General features: G+C 43.0%; 1 protein-coding gene across 1 annotated transcript; it reads right to left on the bottom strand.

The window, feature by feature from the left end:
* Window positions 1-12,166: 12,166 nt before the first annotated feature.
* On the bottom strand, window positions 12,167-25,911 carry LOC118363871 (programmed cell death protein 10). The gene is made up of 9 exons (XM_035745157.2): window positions 25,762-25,911; window positions 25,013-25,180; window positions 21,455-21,508; window positions 21,167-21,284; window positions 20,927-21,053; window positions 17,935-18,013; window positions 17,267-17,349; window positions 15,353-15,434; window positions 12,167-13,507 (listed from the first exon to the last, which is right to left on the bottom strand). Exons 2-8 carry the CDS (start codon window positions 25,100-25,102, stop codon window positions 15,353-15,355), a joined length of 633 nt encoding a protein of 210 aa, XP_035601050.1. The 5' UTR covers window positions 25,103-25,180; window positions 25,762-25,911; the 3' UTR covers window positions 12,167-13,507.
* Between the last annotated feature and the right edge of the window lie 55 nt (window positions 25,912-25,966).

Below are 25,966 nucleotides of genomic sequence, written 5' to 3'. Positions count from 1 at the left end.
CAGTCCATCACGCCTGTCAACGACACCAAACACTTCATGGTGGGGGCCTACAAGGAACATCGTTTGGAGGGAAGCTCCGTACGCATCATCAGTATCTTCAGACGAGACTCTGTCCAGCCTCTGTACTGTGTGTTCTACTGTGGGACTCACTGGGCTAATGGAATGAAGGCTGAAGTCCAGATGCACTCTGATCACTTTGGTATCTGCTATTTGCTATTTGGTTTTAGCCCTGCACTGACACACCTGAATCAACACCCGAATCAAAGAAATAAGGGGCTTGGTGATTTGCTGATTGGTTTGTTGAGTTGGTGATTTAGTTTACACTGTACAGTAATTATATGTGTCCCTGTTCTATATTGGGATAAAGGTTTCCGCTTCGTGACGACCGACGTCCTTTGTCCGAATCATCCCGACTGCGACCCGTCACACGTGACCCTCGCCATACAAGCTGACGCCGAGCTCGCTCAGAACCAAACCTTCCTCCGCATCCAGAACCTTGTGAAAAAGGAGGAAGAGGAGTTTCAGTCCAACTTCACTGTCTGTTGGTCCAATTTATTTGGTGATTATAACAATGTGCTTCAGGTCACCCAGACTCTGGAGATGTACAAGTGAGTATTGATTGATCGGCAGGTAGCCTAGTGGTTATTGCGTTGGGTCACAAACAGAAAGGTTGCTAGATCAAATCCCTGAGCTGCCAAGGATAAAACTGTCATTCTGCACCTGAACAAGGCAGTTAACCCACTGTTCCTAGGCCGTCACTGTAAGTAAGAATTTCTTCTTAACTTTATTTATTTAACCTTTATTTAACCAGGTAGGCTAGTTGAGAACAAGTTCTCATTTACAACTGAGACCTGGCCAAGATAAAGCAAAGCAGTTCGACACATGGAATAAACAAGCATACAGTCAATAATACAGTAGATAAAGTCTATATACAGTGTGTGCAAATGAGGTAGGATAAGGGAGGTAAGGCAATAAATAGGCCATGGTGGTGAGGTAATTACAATATAGCAATTAAGCACTGCAATGGTAGATGTGCAGAAGATGAATGCGCAAATAGAAATACTGGGGTACAAAGGAGCAAGATAAATAAATAAATACAGTATGGAGATGAGGTAGTTGGAAGGGCTATTTACAGATGGGCTATGTACAGGTGCAGTGATCTGTGAGCTGCTCTGACAGCTGGTGCTTAAAGCTAGTGAGGGAGATATGAGTCTCCAGTTTCAGTAATTTTTTGCAGTTTGTTCCAGTCATTGGCAGCAGAGAACTGGAAGGGAAGGCGGCCAAAGGAAGAATTGGCTTTGGGGGTGACCAGTGAGATATACCTGCTGGAGTGCGTGCTAAGGGTGGGTGCTGCTATGGTGACCAGTGAGCTGAGATAAGGTGGGGCTTTACCTAGCAGAGACGTGTAGATAACCTGGAGCCAGTGGGTTTGGCGACGAGTATGAAGCGAGGGCTAGCCAACGAGAGCGTACAGGCCTCAGTGGTGGGTAGTATATGGGGTTTTGGTGACAGAAAGGATGGCACTGTGATAGACTACATCCAGTTTGCTGAGTAGAGTGTTGGAGGCTATTTTGTAAATTACATCGCAGAAGTCAAGGATCTTGTTGTCAATCCCACCACAGTGTCTGATTTCAAATAGTCTTTACAGCGAAAGCACCACAAACGATTATGTTAGGTCACCACCAAGCCACAGAAAAATACAGCCATTTTTCCAGCCAAAGAGAGGAGTCACAAAAAGCACAAATAGAATTCATCAATAACCTTTGATGATCTTTCTCAGATGACACTCGTAGGACTTCATGTTACACAATACATATATGTTTTGTTCGCTAAAGTGCATATTTATATCAAAAAATCTAATTTTACATTGGCGCTTTACATTCAGTAGTTTGAAAACATACAAACATTTTGCATAGAGCCACATCAATTTACATAAATTGTTGATGAAAATACAAGTGTTACACATGGAATTAGAGATATACTTCTCCTTAATGCAACCCCTGTGTCAGATTTAAAAAAAATAATAATAATAAACTTTACGGAAAAAGCAAACCATGCAATAATCTGAGTACAGCGTTCAGACAACGAAGCAGCCCAAAAGATATCCTCCATATTGGGTAGTCAGAAATAGCGTTATAAAGAATCACTTACCTTTGATGATCTTCATCAGAATGCACTCCCAGGATTCCCAGTTCCACCATAAATGTTTGATTTGTTCGATAATGTCCATCATTTATGTCCAAATAGCTTCTTTTGTTGGTGTGTTTAGTACACAAATCCAAACACTCGTTCAGGTCCAGCCGAACATCGGATGAAAAGTTCAAAAAGTTATATTACAGGTCGTAGAAACATTTCAAACGAAGTACAGAATCAATCTTTAGGATGTTTTTATCATAAATCTTCAATAACGTTCCATCCGGAGAATTCCTATGTCTGTAGAAAAGCAATGGAACGGAGCTATCTCTCATGTGAAATGCGCATGACCAGCCCGCGGCTTTCTGCCAGACACCTGACTCATTCCCCTCTCATTCAGTGCCACTTCACAGTAGAAGCCTCATTCAAGTTTCTAAAGACGGTTGACATCTAGTGGAAGCCTTAGGAAGTGCAACACAACCAATATCCCACTGTATCTCCAATAGGGGCTGAGCTAAAAAACTACAAGCAAGATTTCCCACTTCCTGTTTGGATTTTTTCTCAGGTTTTCGCCTGCCATATGAGTTCTGTTATACTCACAGGCATCATTCAAACAAGTTTTAGAAACTTTGAGTGTTTTCTATCCAATACTACTAATAATATGCATATACTAGCATCTGAGACAGAGAAGCAGGCAGTTTACTCTGGGCACCTTATTCAGCCAAGCTACTCAATACTGGCCCACGTCACCAAAAAGTTTTAACAAGGTGTCCAAAGAAGGGCCAGATGTATACAGAATGGTGTCGTCTGCTTAGAGGTGGATCAGAGAATCACCAGCAGCAATAGTGACATCATTGATGTATACAGAGAAGAGTCGGCCAGAGAATTGAACCCTGTGGCACCCCCATAGAGACTGCCAGAGGTCCGGACAACAGGCCCTCTGATTTGACACACTGAACTCTATCAGAGAAGTAGTTGGTGAACCAGGTGAGGCAATTGAGAAACCAAGGCTGTTGAGTCTGCCAATAAGAATGTTGTTTTTGAGTCGAAAGCCTTGGCCAGGTCGATGAATACATCTGCATAGTAATGTCTCTTATCGATGGCGGTTATGATATTGTTTAGGACCTTGAGCATGGCTGAGGTGCACCCATGACCAGCTCTGAAACCAGATTGCATAGCAGAGAAGGTATGGTGGGATTCGAAATGGTCAGTAATCTGTTTGTTAACTTGGCTTTCGAAGACCTTAGAAAGGCAGGGTAGGATAGATATAGGTCTGTAGCAGTTTGGGTCTAGAGTGTCTCCCCCGCAGCAACTTACGAAAGAGAGGTTGAACAGCGATACGAAAGAGAGGTTGAACAACGATACGAAAGAGAGGTTGAACAGGCTAGTAATAGGGGTTGCAACAATTTCGGCAGATAATTTTTGAAAGGTCCAGATTGTCTAGCCCGGCTGATTTGTAGGTGTCCAGATTTTGCAGCTCTTTCAGAACATCAGCTATCTGGATTTGGTTGAAGGAGAAATGGGGGAGGCTTGGGCGAGTTGCTGTGGGGGGTGCAGGGCTGTTGACCGAGATAGGGGTAACAGGTGGAAAGCATAGCTAGCCGTAGAAAAATGCTTATTGAAATTCTCAATTATAGTGGATTTGTTTCCTAGCTGCAGTGGGCAGCTGGGAGGAGGTGCTCATATTCTCCATGGACTTTACAGTGTGCCAAAACTTTGAGCTACAGGATGCAAATTTCTGCTTGAAAAAGCTAGCCTTAGCTTTCCTAACTGCCTGTGTTTATTGGTTCCTAACTTTCCTGAAAGTTGCATATCACAGGGGCAGTCAGGTCTGGAGAAAACCAGGTGCTATATCTGTTCCTGGTTCTAAATCTTTTGAATGGGGCATACTTATTTAAGATGGTGAGGAAAGCACTTCTAAAGAATAACCAGGCATCCTCTACTGACGGGATGAGGTCAATATCCTTCCAGGATACCCGGGCCAGGTCTATTAGAAAGCCCTGCTCGCTGAAGTGTTTAGAGAGCATTTGACAGTGGTGGTCGTTTGACCACAGACCCATTATGGATGCAGGCAATGAGGCAGTGATCGCTGAGATCTTGTATTTGGAGGGCAAGTTGGTTAGGATGATATCTATGAGGGTGCCCGTGTTTACGAATTTGGGGTTTTACCTGGCGGGTTCATTGATAATTTGTGTGAGATTGAGGGCATCAAGCTTAGATTGTAGGATGGCCGGGGTGTTAAGCATGTCCCAGTTTAGGTCACCTAGCAGCACGAGCTCTGAAGATAGATGGGGGGCAATCAATTCACATATGGTGTCCAGGGCACAGCTGGGGGCTGAGGGGGGTCTATAGCAAGCGGCAACAGTGAGACACTTATTTCTGGAAAGGTGGATTTTTAAAAGTAGAAGCTCAAATTGTTTGGGTACAGACCTGGATAGTAAGACAGAACTTTGCAGGCTAACACCGCCCCCTTTGGCAGTTCGATCTTGTCAGAAAATGTTATAGTTAGAGATGGAAATTTCTGAGTTTTTGCTGGTCTTCCTAAGCCAGGATTCAGACATGGCTAGGACATCAGGGTTGGCAGAGTGTGGTAAAGCAGTGAATAAAACAAACTTAGGGAGGAAGCTTCTAATGTTAAAATGCATGAAACCAAGGCTTTTACGGTTACAGAAGTCAACAAATAAAATAACCTGGGGAGTAGGAGTGGAGCTAGGCACTGCAGGGCCTGGATTAACCTCTACATCACCAGAGGAACAGAGGAGGAGTAGAATAAGGGTATGGCTAAAGGCTATCAGAACTGGTCGTCTAGTACATTCGGAACAGAGAGTAAAAGGAGCAGGGTTCTGGGTGCGATAGAATAGAATAGATTCAAGGCATAATGTACAGACAAAGGTATGGTAGAATGTGAGTACATTGGAGGTAACCTAGGCATTGAGTAATGATGAGAGAGATATTGTCTCTAGAGACATTTAAACCAGGTGATGTCACCGCATATGTGGGAGATGGAACTAAATGGTTGGTTAAGACATATAAAGCAGGGCTAGAGGCTCTACAGTGAAACAAGTCAATAATCACTAACCAGGACAGTAGTGGACAAGGCATACTGATATTAGGGAGGGGCATGCATAGCCAAGTGATCATAGGGGTCCAGTGAGTGGTTTGGCTTGCTGGAGACACAGACAGCTAGCAGGCCGGGGATAGCAAGCTAGCAGAAGGGCCTTAGAGGGACGTCGCGATGGAGGAAAGTCTGTTTTAGGCTCTGCGTGCGGTGATATCAATAGACCAGTCGTGATGGATTAGTAGGGTTCCGAGTAGCAGAGAGGTCCAAGTCCAATTGGCAAAATAGGTATAGTGGCCCAAGAAATTGGCCGATGGATCTATTCAGCTAACAGTCCAATATGCTCTAGACAGCTAGCGGGCCGGCTAGCAGGCTAGGAGATTGGCATTCAGGGGACGTCACGACGGAGGGGCCTGTTGGAAAAAAAACCTTGGGCAGATTACGTCGGAAGTCCAGTCGTGATGGATAAGCAGGGCTTTGTTGAGTAAAAGGGGCCCAGGCCTATTAGCTAACAGTCCGATATGCTCTAAACAGCTTGTGGGCCGCGTCTAGCAGATGGACATTCAGGGGACGTCGCGACGTAGGAGCCAGTTGAATACCCCCTCGAGCAGATTACGTCGGTAGTCCAGTCGTGAAGGATCAACGAGGTTCCGTGCCCCGTACCGGCAGTAGAAGGGGTCCGGGTATTGTAGCCCAGGAGTGGCTGATGGGCCTCTTTAGCTAGCCGGGAGATGGGCCTAGCATGGGCTAGCTCCAGGCTAATTGGTGCTCGCTTCAGGACAGAGATGTTAGCCAGGAGTAGTCACTCGGATTGCAGCTAGCTAGCTGCGATGATCCCGGTGAAAAGCTCCAGAGCTTGCGGTAGAAATTTGGGGATATGGAGAGAAAATAGGGCTGGTATGCTTTGGTTTGAATCGCGTTGTACAAACTGGCGAGAGCTTTCCGAGCTAAAGGTTAGCTGATGACCGCTAGCAGTGGTTAGCTGGCTAGCTTCTGTTGGGGGATTCCGGTTCCGAGGTAAATAAAAATACTTTAGAAAAAAACAGAACCACGCCACATTGGGTGAGGCGGGTTGCAGGACAGAATTTTGAAGTTGAGGTTTAGAAAAATATAAAAAGAATATGCGAAGAAAAATATATAAAAAGATAAATACATGGGACACGACAAGATGAAGGACAACGACGTCCGATTGCTACTCATCTCGGATGGTGTAGCCTAGTTAAAATAACGTACAATTAAATAGATTGGTTAATTGATTGATCGCTATATTGCATGTTGTGGTGTATAACACCAGCAATGGACCAGACCTGGAGAGACTGCTACAGAGTTACACACAAGAGGGCTTTGTGGAGGTAGGATTTAATTGATTGGATGGATGGATATATGGATAGATAGATAGCAGTGGAGGCTGCTGAGGGGAGAACGGCTCATAATAATGGCCAGAACGGAGCAAATGGAATGGTATCAAACACCTGTAAGCCATGTGTTTGATGTATTTGATACCGTTCCAGTCATTACCACGAGCCCGTTATCCCCAATTAACTGACTGATTGATTGAATGCAGGTGGTGCCCTGGCCTATCGACCAACACATGAACCCGTCCAGTGGGTGGCAGCCCAGTGAACATGGAGGGGACATCCACTACTATGGCCAGTTGACCACTCTAAATGACTGTGTCTACAGACACATGTATCAGTCACGCTATGTACTGCTGAACGACATCGATGAGATTATAGCTCCATACCAGCATCAAACCCTGCCCCAGATGATGGATGTACTTCAGAGGCAAAACCCAAAGGTAGGGGGATGACTCAGGGAAGTACTGTGTATGTGTGTCGATCATTACTTGTGTAGTATGCATATGTTAGGCTGTGTTTACACAGGCATCCCAATTCAGATTTGTTTTGCCAATTATTTGGAATTTCTGACACACATCTGATATTTTCCCCAATGTGTAAACAGCAGTTACAGATCTTTGGTGTTTTTGTTTTTTAATATATTTTTTTAAACAATCATATCCGATCTTCTCACATCAGATATTTTTTAGAACAGAAAAGACCAATTATTCAAAAAAGATCAGAATTGGGCTAACTGTGTAAACGCAGCCATGGAATCTTATCTTCTGAGTTCTGATACCACAATCATATGTGGTTCTCATCCTCAGTCTGGAAACTCAGATCAGAATTGTTGTGCTTTGAAGTGTTTGTTTTTACACATGACCTGCCATTACCAAGATAACCACTCCAACATTTAAAGGAACAGTGACAGGAAATTCATGAGCATGAGCATGAGCGTTTGCGTGCTATTTCATATGCTACATCAGTGTGAATATGCAAGTCTGACATGAGTCAAAATACAATAGTGTGGACAGTGAGAAAAATAGATCAGATAGGAAGAACAAAATCTGAATGAATTCTCTCTTTCGCCTTCTCTCACCCCAACCTCCATCTCCCCAGGCTGAAGTGTTCCTCATAGAGAACCACATCTTCCCTAAGTCCCAGTTTGAGCCCAGTGGAAGGTTTGAACGATCCACCTGGAGGGATGTTCCAGGGATCAACATCATGGCGCACATCTACAGAGAGGAGCCAGACTATCGCATCTACCACCCCTCCAAGATGATAGTACGGCCCAGGTTAGAATCTACCACCCCTCCAAGATGATAGTACGGCCCAGATTAGAACCGACCGCCCCTCCATGATAGTATGGCCCAGGTTAGAATCTATAACCCCTACAAGATGATAGTACGGTCCAGGTTAGAATCTACAACCCCTCCAAGATGATAGTACGGCACAGGTTAGAATCTACCACCCCTCCAAGATGATAGTACGGCCCAGATTAGAACCGACCACCCCTACAAGATGAAAGTATGGCCCAGGTTAGAAACGTCCACCCCTTCAAGAAGATAGTACAGCTCAGGTTAGAACCTACCACCCCTACAAGATGAAAGTAAGACCCAGGAAAGGATAGAATAGAACAGCTGTCTAACAACCCTTCTGTGTCTTTGGGCAGACAGTGAAGGTTCCTCCTAACGTGTGTCATATCATCCATGTCAGAGTTCCCCTACGAGGAGGACTGACCAAGAAGGAGCTGCATGAAGACAAGAGGGTCTGGGACTACGAGAGACAGCTGGTTCCTAATGTAGATAAAGCATTGGAGAAGGCAGGACTACCAATCTGAGGAAAGAAGGGGGAAGGAAGGAGTAGTCAGAGATGGAAGAGGAAGCGAGACACCCACTCACTTCCATTTTTTTCTGATTCATATACAATCAACAATGAACTCAGCAGACAAGACCCAGCAGTTATCGCATTGGTGCCTATGGGAACAGATGTCCCCGATTTCTGGGGACAGTCCCCAATTCTGGTGGCCTTTCCCTGGCTAGAGCTGTCCCAGAAAATGTCCCTGATTAGCCCTCAGAAAGAAAAAAATAAACTCTGAAGTTAAATTGAGGCTGATATTTCAGAAAGCAAAAGCTGTATCCAATCAGATTTGCATTTAAAAATGATCTCTATCCCTGTTCCAAACTAGTTTTCTCCCTGCTTCGCTGCAGATCTTTTATGAAGACCTGAATGAACAACCATTCCCATGAAGTGCATGCAGCAGTTTAGACTACCACATTTGGGTGATACTACTATTACTAAATAACTTAAACTTAGATAATTTGTTTTGGTACAGTCCATATGTATTTTTGGTTACAGGTCCAGCAATGGCTGAAGAATTTCAATATTTACCTGGAGCTAACTCTGCAGATAGCACTGCTGGGTGATTTAAAAAGTAATTGTCAATCAATAATCTAATATTACTACTAGCAAAAATGTTTATCTTTAATTTATAATCTGTAGAAACTACGAGAATAGAAAGGTTCAGAACTTCTGTGAAATATAAGAGTACAGTTGAAAAATATGGCAAGTAGAAATCCAATATGGATGGTGTTAAGAGATAGATGGCAGGGGTTAAGTGGAGCTGAAGGGTGAGACTAATAACAAACAAAAGATACATACTAAATATTCCGGACATTCCTCGCCAACACCTTTGCATTATCACAACAGCTGTTCGTCACTTGACTGTCATTTGGAAAATTTCCTTCTGGATCAGATGATGATGTGTGAAAATATCATGGCATAACTAATCAGCTGGACACCAAATGTGCTTCCAACAAGTATTATGCATAAATATTGAAGAACCACGGTAATGACAGTATCGATTTAGGTTTTAAGTACCAAGGTAAAGGTGACTCTTTCAGGTAAGAAGCATTCGATTTTGCAATCAAATGCATCATTTTGGATTTGTGTGCGCATGAACTGTTTTTACCCCCATAAGGAGACACAAAACGTTATGTAGTTACACTGCATTTCTGATATCTCTATACAAAAAAACTGTCCAACAGCTAGATCCAGGATTCTTACAGGGTTCAACAAACAGCGACTAGCAGCAGTGTACAAGGAGTGTCAATGTAAATTGTCCGGTGGTGATTTTTATGAATTGTTCAGCAGTCTAATGACTTGGGGGTAGAAGCTGTTGAGGAGCCTTTTGGTCCTAGGCTTGGCGCTCTGGTACCGCTTGCCGTGCGGTAGCAGAGAAAATAGTCTATAACTTAGGTGACTGGAGTCTCTGACAATTTTATGGGCTTTCCTCGGACACTGCCTATTATATAGGTCCTGGATGACAGGAAGCTTGGCCCCAGTGATGTACTGGGCCGTTCGCATTACTCTCTGTAGCGCCTTACAGTTAGATGCCGAGCAATTGCCATACCAGGCGGTGATGCAACCGGTCAGGATGCTCTCGATGGTGCAGCTATAGAACATTTTGAGGATCTGGGGGCCCATGCCAAATCTTTCAGTCTCCTGAGGAAAAAAATATTTTGTCGTGCCCTCTTCATGACTGTCTTGGTATGTTTGGACCATGATATTTTGTTGGTGATGTGGACACCAAGGAACTTGAAACTCTCGACCTGCTCCACTACAGCCCCATCGATGTTAATAGGGGCCTGTTCGGCCCACCTTTTCCTGTAGTCCACGATCAGCTCCTTTGTCTTGCTCACGTTAAGGGAGATGTTGTTGTCCTGGCACCACACTGCTAGTTATCTGATCTCCTCCCTATAGGCCGTCTCATCGTTGTCGGTGATCTGGCCTCCTACTGTTGTGTCATCAGAAAACTTAATGATGGTGTTGGAGTCATGTTTGGCCATGCAGTCATGGGTGAACAGGGAATACAGGACGGCACTAAGTACACACCCCTGAGGGGCCCCAATGTTATGGATCAACATGGCAGACGTGTTGTTGCCTATTCTTACCACCTGGGGGCGGCCCGTCAGGATGTCCAGGATCCAGTTGCAGAGGGAGGTGTTTAGTCTCAGAGTCCTTAGCATAGTGATGAGCTTTGTGGGCACTATGGTGTTGAACGCTGAGCTGTAGTTGATAAACAGCATTCTCACATAGGTGTTCCTTTTGTCCAGGTGAGAAAGGGCGGTGTGGAGTGCAAATGAGATTGCGTCATCTGTGGATCTGTTGGGGCGGTATGCGAATTGGAGGGGGTATAGGGTGTCCGGGAGGATGCTGTTGATATGTGAGCCATGACCAGCCTTTCAAAGCACTTCATGGCTACCGACGTGAGTGCCACGGGGTGGTAATTATTTAGACAGGTTACCTTTGATTCCTTGGGCACAGGGACTATGGTGGTCTGCTTGAAGCATGTAGGTATTACAGACTCGGTCAGGGAAAGGTTGAAAATGTCAGTGAAGACACTTGACAGTTGGTCCGCGCATGCTCTGAGTACACATCCTGGTAATCCGTCTGGCCCAGCGGCTTTGTGAATGTTGACCTGTTTAAAGGTTTTGTTCACATCAGCTACCGAGAGCTATATCACACATTTGTAACTAGCCTCTTAATACTTGCATAAAGGTGCAAGATAGACATGTTCATTATAGTCATGGAGATGTGAGGGTCACTGCCTTGACTAAGATTCTCCAGAGAAGTACAGGGCCTGTTGCATTTATTCGCATGATAATGAAGTCAGATTGATGAATGTAGTTTATTATATTCAACATCATTTTCATTCAATTACAGTATATCCAAAGTGTACTCTATTATCATGTGGTGAAAAGTGTACCGCAGTATACTTCATGAGCATATACTTGATTTTCATATCACAATAAGTGTACTTCAGTATAATTTTAAAAAGTATACTTTATTTTGTCTTCAAAAATGTCTTTAGTATACTTAAATTAAATATACTAGAATATCATGTACTTCAAAGTACTAGATTTTCATGTAAAGAATGTCTTTGCTAAAGGCAAGAGCACCCTGGAAATCTGACATACTTATTGATTTCAATAAGGAAGTAGTTACCTTATATTTCCTTTAAATTCCACCGGTCTACCTGTTACCAAAAAAGAATGAGTGACAGGAGCAGAATGGCTTTCGTTGTCTCTTTAATGAGGAAATACTTTCCAATATTCAACTACTTGCCTTTTCAAATAAAAGTATATCTGAATACTTACTTTGAAAGTAATTGCAATATTTTAAATAGTAATTTAACCCAAGTCTGGTTCCCCCAATACAATCCTTTCAGATATACACAAGTGAGTAGGGAAGAGGTGCTAGGAGCTAAGCACAAGTTGAGTTTTTATGATGAGACAAATGTCTGTGTAAACAGACAATAAAATGCCATTTTATCTGAAGTGCTCTATTCATGAAAAATCCCATGGGGTAAATCCCAGTAGTTTTAAAACACATCTCTACTTGTCTTCTTCCTATCAGGGATTTGTTTTAATATAGTGGTAGGGCTGCACCATACTGCCATCAAGTGGCCAAAGCCTGTGTGTGTCTGCCCATCATTGTTTGCCCAAATCACACATCTCACCACTCTCCCTCAAATTCTCCTTTTTATGCATTCTATCCAACCCTCACAAATTCCATCCCCGCTTGCCCACTGATCCCCCCCCCCCTAAACACTGCTGAATTCCAAAAACAAACTGCATCATTAGGAAACAATTTATTGAACATTTGCCACCAGACATACAGTAAGTATAGTATCACTTAAATATAGAGACAGCTTCAACCTGGAGCCATTTCATTCCCTTCATCTTGAAACATCAGGGACAGACTCCTTTTACAAACCCTCCTCTCCCCTCAGTCATGCTCTCTGTAGCTACACACACAGACAGTGTGGGAATGTTACTTTGTGAATCCCAAATCGATCCCTCCCTAGTCCGTCCCTACCCCCTCGTCCAGGAGTCTATTTGGGATTCAGCAACTCTGTGCTTGAATTCTTTTGGTTTTCTGTCTTCTAATAGAGAGTAGAATAGGAGTACATCTCAATAATCTAACAAGATTTCCTCTCCTCACACCGCTCCCTTCCTCTGCACTCATCTGTAAAGACTGGACAGGTGAAAGTTCATACCCAGTAGGGTTAGAACATCATATTGCTTTCTCGTAAGAGGGAGACACTTGAGATGCACAGTAGGTAGTGAAAGCAGTTTCCGTTCTGAAAGCATGATTAAGAAGCTATAGTAGATGTAGGAGGAAGTTGCCCCTAAACACTGACACAGGGTCAGATACAGTGAGCTCCAAAAGTATTGGAACAGTGAATTTTTGCTGTTGTTATTTTTGGCTCTGTACTTCAGCACTTTGGATTTCAAATTATACAACGACTACGAGGTTAAAGTGCAGACTGTCATAGAATACACTACTACATTGATGTGGATGCTACCATGATTATGGAAAATCCTGAATGCATCGTGAATAATGATGAGTGAGAAAGTTAGAAGCACAAATAATAATCATACACAAAGCGGATTTTACATCTTTAGGAAAACAGCCCTAATGTTGGAAACAAATATCATTATGTTGTCACATGTATTTTCTAAGATAGAGCACAGAATATTTTACATACAGCAAGTATTCATGGGACCAAAGAGTTGAGCCTGCCTCATGTTTTCATTCTTGCCATGGAAAAAAATATTGTCATACTGGTATCGTCACAGCCCGATCAACAAGACTGTCCCTAAACGTTAAATGCTGATTCAAACAATTAAACAGTAGCTAGGGATAACTAAAAAACCTATCACATATGCTGAAGTTCTTCAGCTAGCTTTTGGCCATTAAACATTCACTAACGTTAGCTAACAGTTTAAAAGCTGAGACGTATTTCACTGCTAACATCAGCCTTGTTGAACGCACCTCAAGGGTATAAATTAAAACGGTCCGATAAAAACAAGCCTCTATTTTACATTTAAATCTGGCAAAAAGGTGCTCTCCGATCGTACGCCATTGTTAATGTTGCTTCGTTGGAAGACTGGATGGCATCTCCAAGGCAACCCTACACACATGTTCAGACAAAGACACAAACACAGGAGACAGATTACAAATCACTAGCCACTTTAATAATGTTCCGTATCTAGCATTACTCTTCTCATATGTATAAACCGCACCACTTCAAGGAAATGAAACACGAGACACTTTAATAAAGGTCTCCGTATCTGGCATTACTCATCTCATATGTGTAAACTGTACTCTATACTATTTTACGGTATCTTAGTCACTTTAATTGTGTGTCAATATTGCATCACCCATCTCATATGTATATACTGTACTCTATACTATGCCACTGTATCTTAGTCCAATACCGCTCTGAGATATAAACTCAGCAAAAAAAGAAACATCCCTTTTTCAGGACCCTGTCTTTCAAAGATAATTCGTAAAAATCAAAATAACCACAGATCTCCATTGTAAAGTATTTAAACACTGTTTCCCATGCTTGTTCAATGAACCATAAACAATTAATGAACATGCACCTGTGGAACGGTCGTTAAGACACTAACAGCTTACAGACGGTTAGAAATTAAGGTCACAGTTATGAAAACTTAGGACACTAAAGAGGCCTTTCTACTGACTCTGAAAAACACCAAAAGAAAGATGCCCAGGGTCCCTGCTCATCTGCGTGAGCGTGCCTTAGGCATGCTGCAAGGAGGCATGAGGACTGCAGATGTGGCCAGGGCAATAAATTGCAATGTCTGTACTGTGAGACACCTAAGACAGCGCTACAGGGAGATAGGACGGACAGCTGATCGTCCTTGCAGTGGCAGACCCCGTGTAACAACACCTGCACAGGTTAGGGTGCTCAGGTGTCCAGTGCTCAGACTGTCCGTAATAGACTGAGAGAGGCTGGACTAAGCGCTTGTAGGCCTGTTGTAAGGCAGGTCCTCAACAGACATCACCGGCAACAACGTTGCCTATGGGAACAAAACCCCACCGTCGCTGAACCAGACAGGACTGATAAAATTAGCTCTTCACTGACGAGTCATGGTTTTGTCTCACCCAGAGGTGATTGTCGGATTCGCATTTATCGTCGAAGGAATGAGCGTTACACCGAGGCCTTTACTCTGGAGCGGGATCTATTGAGGTGGAGGGTCCGTCATGGTCTGGGGCGCTATGTCACACCATCATCGGACTGAGCTTGTTGTCATTGCAGGCAATCTCAACGCTATGCGTTACAGGGAAGACATCCTCCTCCCTCCTCCTGCAGGCTCATCCTGACATGACCCTCCAGCATGACAATGCCACCAGCCATACTGCTCATTCTGTGTGTGATTTCCTGCAAGACTGAATGTCAGTGTTCTGCCATGGTCAGCGAAGAGCCCGGATCTCAATCCCATTGAGCACGTCTCAGACCTGTTGGATCGGAAGGTGAGGACTAGGGCCATTCCTCCCAGAAATGTCTGGGAACTTGCAGGTGCCTTGGTGGAAGAGTGGGGTAACATCTCACAGCAAGAACTGGTAAATCTGGTGCAGTCCATGAGGAGGAGATAGGTGCATTAAGTATTGCAGTGTGATGGCCACACCAGATACTGACTGTTACTTTTCATTTTGACCCCCCCTTTGGTCAGGGACACATTATTCCATTTATGTTAGTCACATGTCTGTGGAACGTGTTCAGTTTGTTGTTGAATCTTATATTCAAATATTTACACCTTTTAAGTTTGCTGAAAATAAACACAGTTGATAGTGAGAGGACGTTTCTTTTTTTGCTGAGTTTATGTATATACCAGCTGCTTAATGCAGCTACTTTAAAACGATGGAAGCCCTCAATGGCAATGTTCATGCAACAACAGGTTATATTCAACTAGAACTCTCTATGTCTCACACACACAAACCCCTATTGTACCTATATGACGGTCTTGAAGGTCTGCAGAATGAGGTTGGTTTGGTGGATCAGTCTGTTCGCACTGATGAACACGTTGATCGCCCTGGAAACAAGGATGGTTCATTTAGATTGTTATTTAACGACTGCAAATAAAACAAAAACGCAATGTCAGCAAAACAGTTGTTCAAAATAGCCCTGACATTTCAAACCTGATTAAATAATTGGTTTCTCATGGTAATCATAAAATAAACAGTAAGAACATTCCCACTACTAATATTATTAGAATTAATGTACACTGAACAAAATATAAACGCAACATGTAACAATTTCAAAGATTTTACTGAGTTCCAGTTCATATAAGGCAGTGGTCACCAACCGGTCAGTGGCGCAATTGGCGGTGCACTTGATTCAGAAGCCCTGCGCACCGGCAGATCTGTGGCTAAATCGAGTGAGCCTACAACTTCCAGCAAAGTTTGATACTAGCTACATGAGATTATCACTTTTTAAAACCATGAGCAGAGAGAGACTGTCAAAGAATACAGCAGAGCTGCTGTTTATATGAGTGAGTTCATGTTAAAGTTTCTATTCAGCACTATTACAAAACATAAAACGTACTCTGTACTACCACTCGCGCTGCAGCTGCAATTAATTAGTAGACAAGTGTATCGATAGCCCTGCGTTTTTGTTATTAGCAGCTTGTCATGTCTACTTTAATATATGTCGATATATTTCACTTTCCGATGAGCTCGACTCGTTTTGCCATCAGGTGGAAGACGGTGTACCCTACCTCAGTCTCACTTGAGGCAAGGAAGGAGAGAGCAGGGACTGTGAGAGGCTGACCCTCTGCTGCTCTCTCCCTCTCTCCGCTGAGACTAATGCCGTGTTCAAAACAACTGGGAACTCAGAAATCTTCCGACTTCAGTGCGTTCAAGACAACAGGGAACTCTGGAAGAAATCGTTTTGAACTGGGGATTGAGTTGATCAGGCTGTTTATTGTAGCCTGTGGAATGTTGTCCAACTCCTCTTTAATGGCTGTGGAAAGTTGCTGGATATTGAAGAGAACTGGAACATGATGTTGTACAAGTCGTTCCTGAGCATCCCAAACAGGCTCAATGAGTGACACGTCTCATGAGTTTTTTACATTTTATTTGACCTTTATTTAACTAGGCAAGTCAGTTAATTAAGAACCAATTATTTCAATGGCGGCCTAGGAACAGTGGGTTAACTGTTTCGTTCAGAGGCAGAACGACAGATTTTTACCTTCTCTGCTCAGGGATTCGATCTTGCAACCTTTGGTTACTAGTCCAACGCTCCAACCACTAGGCTACCTGCCGTCACGAGTATGCAACCCATGGAAGAACTGGGACATTTTGCCAGGAATTGCCAGGAATTGTGTACAGATCCTTGTGACATGGGGCCGTGCATCATCATGCTGAAATATGGGGTGATGGTGCAGATGATTGGCAAGACAATGGGCCAGGATCTCGCCACGGTATCTCTGTGCATTCAAATTGCAATCGATAAAATGCAATTGTGTTCATTGTCCGTAGCTAATGCCTGCCCATATCATAACCCCACCGCCACCATGGGGCACTCTGTTCACAAAGTTGACGTCAGCAAACAGGTCGCCCACACAACGCCATACATGCCCTCTCCCAACTAACAGGGATGTAAACACATTTGTGCACAACATTTGAAAGAAATAAGCTTTTTGTGGGTATGGAACATTTCTGGGACCTTTTATTTAAGCTCATGAAACATGGGACCAACACTTTACATGTTGCGTTTATATTTTTGTTCAGTGTATTTTTGCTGTGGGTTTAGTAAGTGCTGTTTTGTGAAGGAAAAGAAAATCCCCCAATCACAACTCACTGCTGTCGATGAACATAGATCTATCTATTCAGTGTCCTTATGAATCTACTCCACACAACTCACTTTCCATCTTTGAAGTATGTTTTGAGGGTGTCGCTGAAGCTTTTGGAGTATTTGACAAACTCCTTCTTCTGGTGCTCAAGAGCCTGGACACACAGAGAAGAGACAGACAGATGTGAACATTGCCTTCACAATGATATCAGCTCTCCTTGCAGCCATTGATCACATTAAAGATAAGGAAGAAACACAGAGTGTACAAAACATTAGGAGCACCTTCCTAATATTGAGTTGCAACCCCTTTTGCCCTTAGAACAGCCTCAATTTGTCAGGGCATGGACTCTACAAGGATGTCAAAAAGCGTTCCACAGGGATGCTGGCCCATGTTGACTCCAATGCTTCCCACAGTTTGTGTCAAGTTGACTGGATGTCCTTTGGGTGGTGGACCATTCTTGATACACACAGGAACCTAATTGAGTGTGAAAAACCCAGCAGTGTTGCAGTTCTTGACACATTGTCAAACCTGTGCACATACACAATCCAAGTCCTTCTTTAACCCGTCTCCTCCCATTCATCTACGCTGATTGAAGTCCATTTAACAAGTGACATCAATAAGGGATCATAGCTTTTCACCTTGATTCACCTGTGACAGACTGACCAGGTGATATATAGTATGTCATGGAAAGAGCTGTTTTGTCCACTCAGTGTATATTCCACATCTCTGTGTGTCTTACCCTACGGTTCTGGTAGTGGTATTTCTTAAAGACGTTATTGACTGTATCCAGGAGCTCCTTTATAGCACTGGCGATGTCTCTATGGAAAAGAACAACCAACACCAATTAAGAAGCAGAATGTCAAGGACATGCTAATGAAGGTGTGTGTGTTAGTGTATACTAGGGATGCAACGGTATACTGTATGTTGTCGACCGTTCGGTACGCCCCCTACGGTTCAATAAGCACACGTGAACCGCGGAATTATGATGTGCCTGTTATTTTCCAAAACGTGCTTATTACGCTGCAGACTTACACGCATGTTGTAAATTCAGATCCACAGAATTAGACTGGCAGCTTGTGAACAGGCAAGGCAGACAACTGCTTGGGGCTCCAGGCCGTTAGGGGGCTCCTGAGGGCTGGCAAACTTTGCTCCACAGCAATGTCTCAAAATGTGGCAACCGCAGTGACAGCAAACCCTCCCCCTTAAACAACCAATAGACAAGTTGCAATGACATCTCAGTAGGAAACCTCCCTAAAGGGGCCTCATGAAGAGAGTGGAAACTAAAAAAACAAATATTCTCTCAGATCCAATGTGACAATGGCGAGTGCTAGAGACGGAGAGAAGCAAATTTGAAGAGGCACCACTGGTCTTTAAAATCCACTGGGTGGGAACATTTTGGATTCAGCATTCAGCATTCTCCCCAGACCTGACTGCCCTTAACCAACACAAAAACATCCTATGGCGTTCTGCATTAGCATCGAACAGCCCCCGTGATATGCAGCTGTTCAGGGAAGCTAGAAACCATTATACACAGGCAGTTAGAAAAGCCAAGGCTAGCTTTTTCAAGCAGAAATTTGCTTCCTGCAACACTAACTCAAAAAAGTTCTGGGACACTGTACAGTCCATGGAGAATAAGAACACCTCCTCCCAGCTGCCCACTGTACTGAAGATAGGAAACACTGTCACCACTGATAAATCCACCATAATTGAGAATTTCAATAAGCATTTTTCGACGGCTGGCCATGCTTTCCGCCTGGCTACTCCTACCCCGGTCAACAGCCCTGCACCCCCCACAGCAACTCGCCCAAGCCTTTCCCATTTCTCCTTCTGCCAAATCCGTTCAGCTGATGTTCTGAAAGAGCTGCAAAATCTAGACCCCTACAAATCAGCCGGGCTAGACAATCTGGACCCTTTCTTTCTAAAAAATTATCTGCTGAAATTGTTGCCACTCCTATTACTAGCCTGTTCAACCTCTCGTGTTGTCTGAGATTCCCAAAGATTGGAAAGCAGCTGCGGTCATCCCCCTCTTAAAAGGGGGGGACACTCTTGACCCAAACTGCTACAGACCTATTTCTATCCTACCCTGCCTTTCTAAGGTCTTCGAAAGCCAAGTCAACAAACAGATTACCGACCATTTCAAATCTCACCATACCTTCTCTGCTATGCAACCTGGTTTCAGAGCTGGTCATGGGTGCACCTCAGCCACGCCCAAGGTCCTAAACGATATCTTAACCACCATCGATAAGAAACATTACTGTGCAGCCGTATTCATTGTTCTGGCCAAGGCTTTCGACTCTGTCAAACACCACATCCTCATCGGCAGCCTTGACAGCCTTGGTTTCTCAAATGATTGCCTCGCCTGGTTAACCAACTACTTCTCTGATAGAGTTCAGTGTGTCAAATCGGAGGGTCTGCTGTCCGGACCTCTGACAGTCTCTATGGGGGTGCCACAGGGTTCAATTCTTGGACCGACTCTCTTGGTATACATCAATGAGGTCGCTCTTGCTGGTGGTGAGTCTCTGATCCACCTCTACGCAGACGACACCATTCTGTATACTTCTGGCCCTTCTTTGGGCACTGTGTTAACAACCAATGACTGGACGAACTACAAAAATCTCTGAAACTGGAAACACTTATCTCCCTCACTAGCTTTAAGCACCAACTGTCAGAGCAGCTCACAGATTACTGCACCTGTACATAGCCCACCAATAATTTAGCCCAAACAACTACTTCTTTCCCTACTGTATTTAATTAATTTATTTATTTTGCTCCTTTGCACCCCATTATTTTTATTTCTACTTTGCACATTCTTCCATTGCAAAACTACCATTCCAGTGTTTTACTTGCTATATTGTATTTACTTTGCCACCATGGCCTTTTTTTGCCTTTACCTCCCTTATCTCACCTCATTTGCTCACATCGTATATCAACTTGTTTATACTGTATTATTGACTGTATGTTTGTTTTACTCCATGTGTAACTCTGTGTCGTTGTATGTGTCGAACTGCTTTGCTTTATCTTGGCCAGGTCGCAATTGTAAATGAGAACTTGTTCTCAACTTGTCTACCTGGTTAAATAAAGGTGAAATAAATCAATTCAATACGATGAAGAGGGTAAGAAGACCTTAAACAAAGAAAGTAGAGTCTGCAAGCATTGTTTTGCCACTGTCGGCTACTCGAGTGGAAACACTTCTAACATGATGTGTCATTTACGTGGCCATCACCCGGCCGTATCCCTTGCAGGTGGAGCTGGAGCAAGGAGAGTCCACTCGTTAGCGAAAAACACAATCTCTCGCTGCTGCCTTCCAACAACAATTTGCGATAAATCCAGAAAAACATAAAGAAATAAGGAAAGCCGTGGGAGTATTCATAGCCAAAGATTGTATTGCCTATGCAAGTATGTACCTTGTTAATTTAAAATAGAGAAGGCAAATCACCTACAGGTTGTCAAACCTAAGAAGCACTTTTAATTGTAATGTTTTTCTCCCCTTGATTCCAAGTAGACAGAAACCAGGCCTAGTCAGACATGCTGCCATTTTTCTGAACAGAAAGTTTGATTTGTCTATTGACAAAATAAAGAGTTCATTGTTTAAAACGGTGATGTGTTTTTATTTTTTTCTGGAAAAATAAAGATACCGAAACCGTACCGTTACCCACAAAGCGTGATACATACCGAACCGTGGGCCCACTGTACCGTTGCATCCCTAGTGTTTACTGTGTGCGTGTACTCACTTAATTGTCTGTAGGAAGCGTACCCTGTCGTTGATCTCGTCAGGTATCTTACTGAGGATGCGTTTCAGAGCTCTGGATTTCTCATTTAGGTCCTGGAACTCCTGCTCTGGCCTGTCCACTAAGAACTCTACACACACACGGAATAGGACATAGGAGTATATTTTAATAAACAACTATAAATATACTGAAGCCCTTGTAAGCAGATGCTTAGTGCTGGTACTTTTCTACACCCACACACACCTTCCACGTCATCTGCAGCCATGCGCAGCAGAGACTCTGTGTAGTTTATCTGAACGTTTTTCTTCTCCAGAATTTTCATTATGATATCCTGAGTTAGGCCTGGGTTCTCCCTCTCTGCCTAGCAACACAAAAAACACGCACATACAAAAACACACAATTACATCTGCTGAGTATTCAAGCTGCCCATCCTTGATTTAGACTACTGATATGCAACCAGAGCCCAAGGGTTACGTAAGGGCAAAGCTCATACATTTATGGGGTAAGGGGTCCTATGTTGGTGTGTCTTACCTTGATAAAGGCTGCTCTCAGAGTCTGGGCAGCTGACAAGTTGATCCTCTCCAGCTGCCAAACCAACACACACATTGTTAGGGGCTGACAAGAACACACACTCATCCAGGGTTCGACATACAGGGCTGCCTGCTGGTCCGGGGAGGTTTTGGAAGCTCTCCAGGCCAGTCAATCATCCAAACCAGTGAAAAAAAATGTAAGATTGTTATTTTCAATCAAGGCTATATAATTTATGAAAAAAAACAGGAATTCCTGAAGCTGCTAGTTCGTTATGTAGATTATTTATCTCACACGGGCCGCACACACAGCCTCATTTGAGCAGAATCATCTGTCGGGCAGCAAGAGCGTGCAGCTCTCAACTGTCCTGATTCTTTTGGAAAACGTTTTGTCTGTTGCAAATGACACCGTTTATTCCAAACGCCCCTCAATGTAAAAGCTGCTGGGTTCTTAAACAGAAGTCGTACCATAGTCCCATGTACCAACACCACAGTCGCTTCCAAGCTCAAGACCCTGGGACTATACAGCTGCCTCTGCAATTGGATCCTGGAATTCCTGAAGGGTCACCCCGAAGTGGTAGCAACAACACATTCGGCACGCTGATCATCAACACGGGGGCCCCTCACCTGTACTCCCTGTTCACCCAAGACTGCGTGGCCGTGCAGGACTCCAACACCATTATGTTGCTGACAACGACGGTTGTACGACTGATCACCGACAACGATGATGCAGCCTATAGGGAGGAGGCAAAGAGACCTGACAGTGTGGTGCCAGGACAACAACCTCGCCCTCAACATCAGCAAGACAAAGGAGCTGACCGTGGACTACAGGAAACGGAAGGGAGAGTATGCCCCCATCCACAGAGGGGGATGTAGTGGAGCAGGTCGAGAGCTTCATTTTCCTCAGTGTCCACATCACTAAGGAATCTTGACAGCCTGCAACACCACTTGGTACGGCAACTGCAAGGCACCTGACCTACACAGGGTGGTGATTACGGCCCAGTACATCACTGGGGCCAAGCTTCCTGCCATCCAGGACCTCTATACCAGGAGGTGTCAGAGGAAGGCCCTAAAAATTGTCAAAGACTCCAGCCACCTTAGGCATAGACTGTTCTCTCTGCTACAGCACAGCAAGCAATAGCGGAGTACCAAGTCTGGGTCCAAAAGGCTTCTAAACAGCTTCTACCCCCAAGCCATAAGACTCCTGAACAGCTAATCAATGGGCTACCCATACCCCTCTTTTACACTTCTGCTACTCTCTGTTTATAATCCATGCATGGTCAAGTTAACTCTACCTACATGTACATATTACCTCAATTACCTCAACTAACCGGTGCCCCCGCACATTGACTCTGTACCGGTACCCCCTGTTTATAGCCTCACTTGTTATTTTACTGCTGCTGTTTAATTATTTGTTACTTTATTTTCTATTTTTCACTTGACACTTATTTCTAGTTATTTTTTTGAAACTTCTTAAAGCATTTTTGGGTAATGGCTCGTAAGTAAGCATTTCCCTAAGGTCTACACCTATTGTATTCGGCACATGTGACAAATAAAATATAATTTTGATTTGACAATGATTCTCTACCCTATACTTGCTTGTTTTGTCACAAACTTAAATTAGGTGAACTATTCGAATTTTTAGCAACCAGGAAATGGCAGAGTGATTTCTGCATAGTGCATCTTTAACTCTGCATTGTTGGAAAAGAAAGAACCTTTTAAGTAAGAATTTCACTTTTAGTCAGTGGTGTAAAGTACTTAAGTAAAAACACTTTAAAGCACTACTTAAGTAGTTTTTTGGGAGTATCTGTACTTTACTTTTTACATTTTTGATAACTTTTACTTCACTATATTGCTAAAGAAAGAAAATTATAAAGAAAATGATGTACTTTTTACTCCTTACATTTTCCCTGACACCCAAAAGCACTCGTTACATTTTGATAGGAAAATGGTCCAATTCATCCACTTATCAAGAAAACATCCCTGGTGCCTCTGATCTGGCGGACTCACTAAACACAAATGCTTCATTTGTAAATGAATATCTAAGTCTTGGAGTGTGCCCCTGGCTATCCGTTAAAAAAAAAAAAAAAAACAAGAAAACTTGTCTGCTTTGCATAATAAGGAATTTGAAAATATTTAAACTTTTGATACATAAGTATATTTTAGCAATTCTGTTTACTTTTAATACTTAAGTATATTTAAAAACAAATAATTTTAGACTTTAACTCAAGTAGTATTATGGGTGACTTTCACTTGAGTCATTTTCTAATAATCCCCAGTTGACAATTGGCTCATTCATCCCCCTCCTCTCCCCTGTAACTATTCCCCAGGTCGTTGCTGCAAATGAGAATGTGTTCTCGGTCAACTTACCTGGTAAAATAACGGATAAATAAAAAAAAAATTCAAAATCTATTAAGGTATCTTTACTTTTCATGAAGTATGACATTTGAGTACTTTTTCCACCAGTGCTTTTAGTCTACACCTGTTGTTTACCAAGCATCTGACAAATACAATTTGATTAGTAGTTCATTTCAATTGTATGGTTTCCACGCATTGCCATTCCAATCTGAAGTGTTTGGCACAAGCCTGCTACATTAGGATGTGCACATCTATAAATGATACATTCTTCCATGCTCTAAAGTGGAGTGAAGTCCACAGGGTTCCATATTTCAACTTCTTCCAGCCACTTGTTTCTTTTTTTTCTTTTTTTATAAAGAGACACAACTGAACTACAACTTCTGTGTAAGTATAAAATGGAAATAAACAACATTTGGAGTAAACGGTTTCTGTTGTGAAAACGTTTTCTGACTAGCACGTGAAAACGACATAAGAATTGTTGTGGACTATTTTTTTTTTAAATTTTACCTTTATTTAACCAGGCAAGTCAGTTAAGAACAAATTCTTATTTTCAATAACCGCCTCGGAACAGTGCCTGTTCAGGGGCAGAACAACAGATTTGTACCTTGTCGGCTCGGGGGTTTGAACTTGCAACCTTCCGGTTACTAGTCCAACGCTCTAACCGGTTACTAGTCCAACGCTCCAACGCTCTAGCTACCCTGCTGCCCCGACTAAGAACATCCTAGATTTTTTGTTTTTCTATAAGAAAAAGTGTGATATATAGAGAGTGAAAACCTGAAAACAGAGGGAAACCCGGAAACCCGGAAAAACAAAACCTGGAAATCGGAATTCAGTGTATGACAAAACAGATTTTAAAAGGCCCTAGAACAGACTGTTCAAAATCACGAACAAGAATACCCGTTTTGAGATTGTTTTGAGATGGAAAATAAAACTTGCATAATCGATGTAAATATTATATTGTCAAGTTAAAATGTTATTATTTGTGTATGGAGAGTAGGTTATAGGCTAGCTTGCTCAGCTCGCAAATTAAAGATCAAATCCCCTGATATTTAAATGATGCACGCATCATCCACTATCCTTTGAGATCTTGGCCCTGGCCAGTATGTTTTTCATTTGGACCAATAGCTTTCAGTTCACACTGGCCCAGTGTGCCACTGGAAAAAGTACCCGAATCTATATTAGACAAAACATTCACACACATTACCTCGTTAAAAACGGGGTACATGACAGCGTATAGCGTCATGGAGACCATGGAGTTTGTCTCGGTTTCAATCCTCATCTCTTCCATGGTCATCCTCCAAGGAGGTGTAGAGATGGCAGCAACACGCTCTCACACACAGAGAAGTTCCAAGAGTCCCAGAGTGACAAGAGCCTAGAGAGAGAGTGATTTGTTACCTGTTGCCACAAGGGCAACCATTGAAGAACAAACACAGTTGTAAATACAACCCATATTTATAATATGACATTTTAAATGTCTCTATACCTTCAAAACTTGTGAGTAATGTTTACTGTTCATTTGACGTTTGCCAAAGCAAGTGAAATGGATGTAAACATATGGTTTCCCATGCCAATAAAGCCATTTGAATTAAATAGAGAGAACTTCGTCTATGTTGTCATGTAGACAGACCTAAGGCGTTATTACCTTCCTCTTCTACTGTGACATGATTAGCTACCATGTAAACATGTTCGGTTCCTAAGAAGCTAGCTAGCTAACTTAGCTGTCACACATGATTGCTAAATTTAGTTATCAAAGTTTGGTAACTAGCTAGCTAGTTGGCAGATTATGTCCATTTAGGCGGATACATTAACGTTACCTATCAGTATCATGCTACTGTAGCTAACACGTTAGTGACGCTTGAGCAACTCGCAAATGTGTGGCATATGCACTGTCATTCAGTAGAGATGCGACTAACGGTTAAATGGTGGTTATCTTAACTAACCACAGATAGTTACCTTTATTTTCGCCGTTCTAATAGCCAGAATATCTGGTTAGCTGCGCTGTTATCATCAACGTCTCCTTCAGCGACACAAAGAAATACTTCCGGGTCACGGAATTTTGGAAACGCTCTAAATAAAAGTCCCCCATATAATGGTAGGAACGTGTCAATAACCTCAATTATTCACGATACATTAAAAATAATTGTCTAAACATGGACAA

This window comes from Oncorhynchus keta, chromosome 30, assembly GCF_023373465.1.
Source record: "Oncorhynchus keta strain PuntledgeMale-10-30-2019 chromosome 30, Oket_V2, whole genome shotgun sequence".
NCBI lineage: Eukaryota > Metazoa > Chordata > Actinopteri > Salmoniformes > Salmonidae > Oncorhynchus > Oncorhynchus keta.
The sequence above is the reverse complement of the archived record's forward strand: the minus strand, read 5'-3'. Positions and strand labels throughout refer to the sequence as shown.

What these genes read in the sequence shown, in the direction of transcription:
- LOC118363871 (XM_035745157.2), bottom strand. Translation starts at nt 25,102, where the DNA reads ATGACCATGGAAGAGATGAGGATTGAAACCGAGACAAACTCCATGGTC. An exon ending in TGTACCCCGTTTTTAACGAG is followed by an intron (nt 21,509 to 25,012) that starts GTAATGTGTGTG and finishes TTGGTTTGGCAG; the next exon opens with CTGGAGAGGATCAACTTGTC. An exon ending in TGAGAGCAGCCTTTATCAAG is followed by an intron (nt 21,285 to 21,454) that starts GTAAGACACACC and finishes TTGTGTTGCTAG; the next exon opens with GCAGAGAGGGAGAACCCAGG.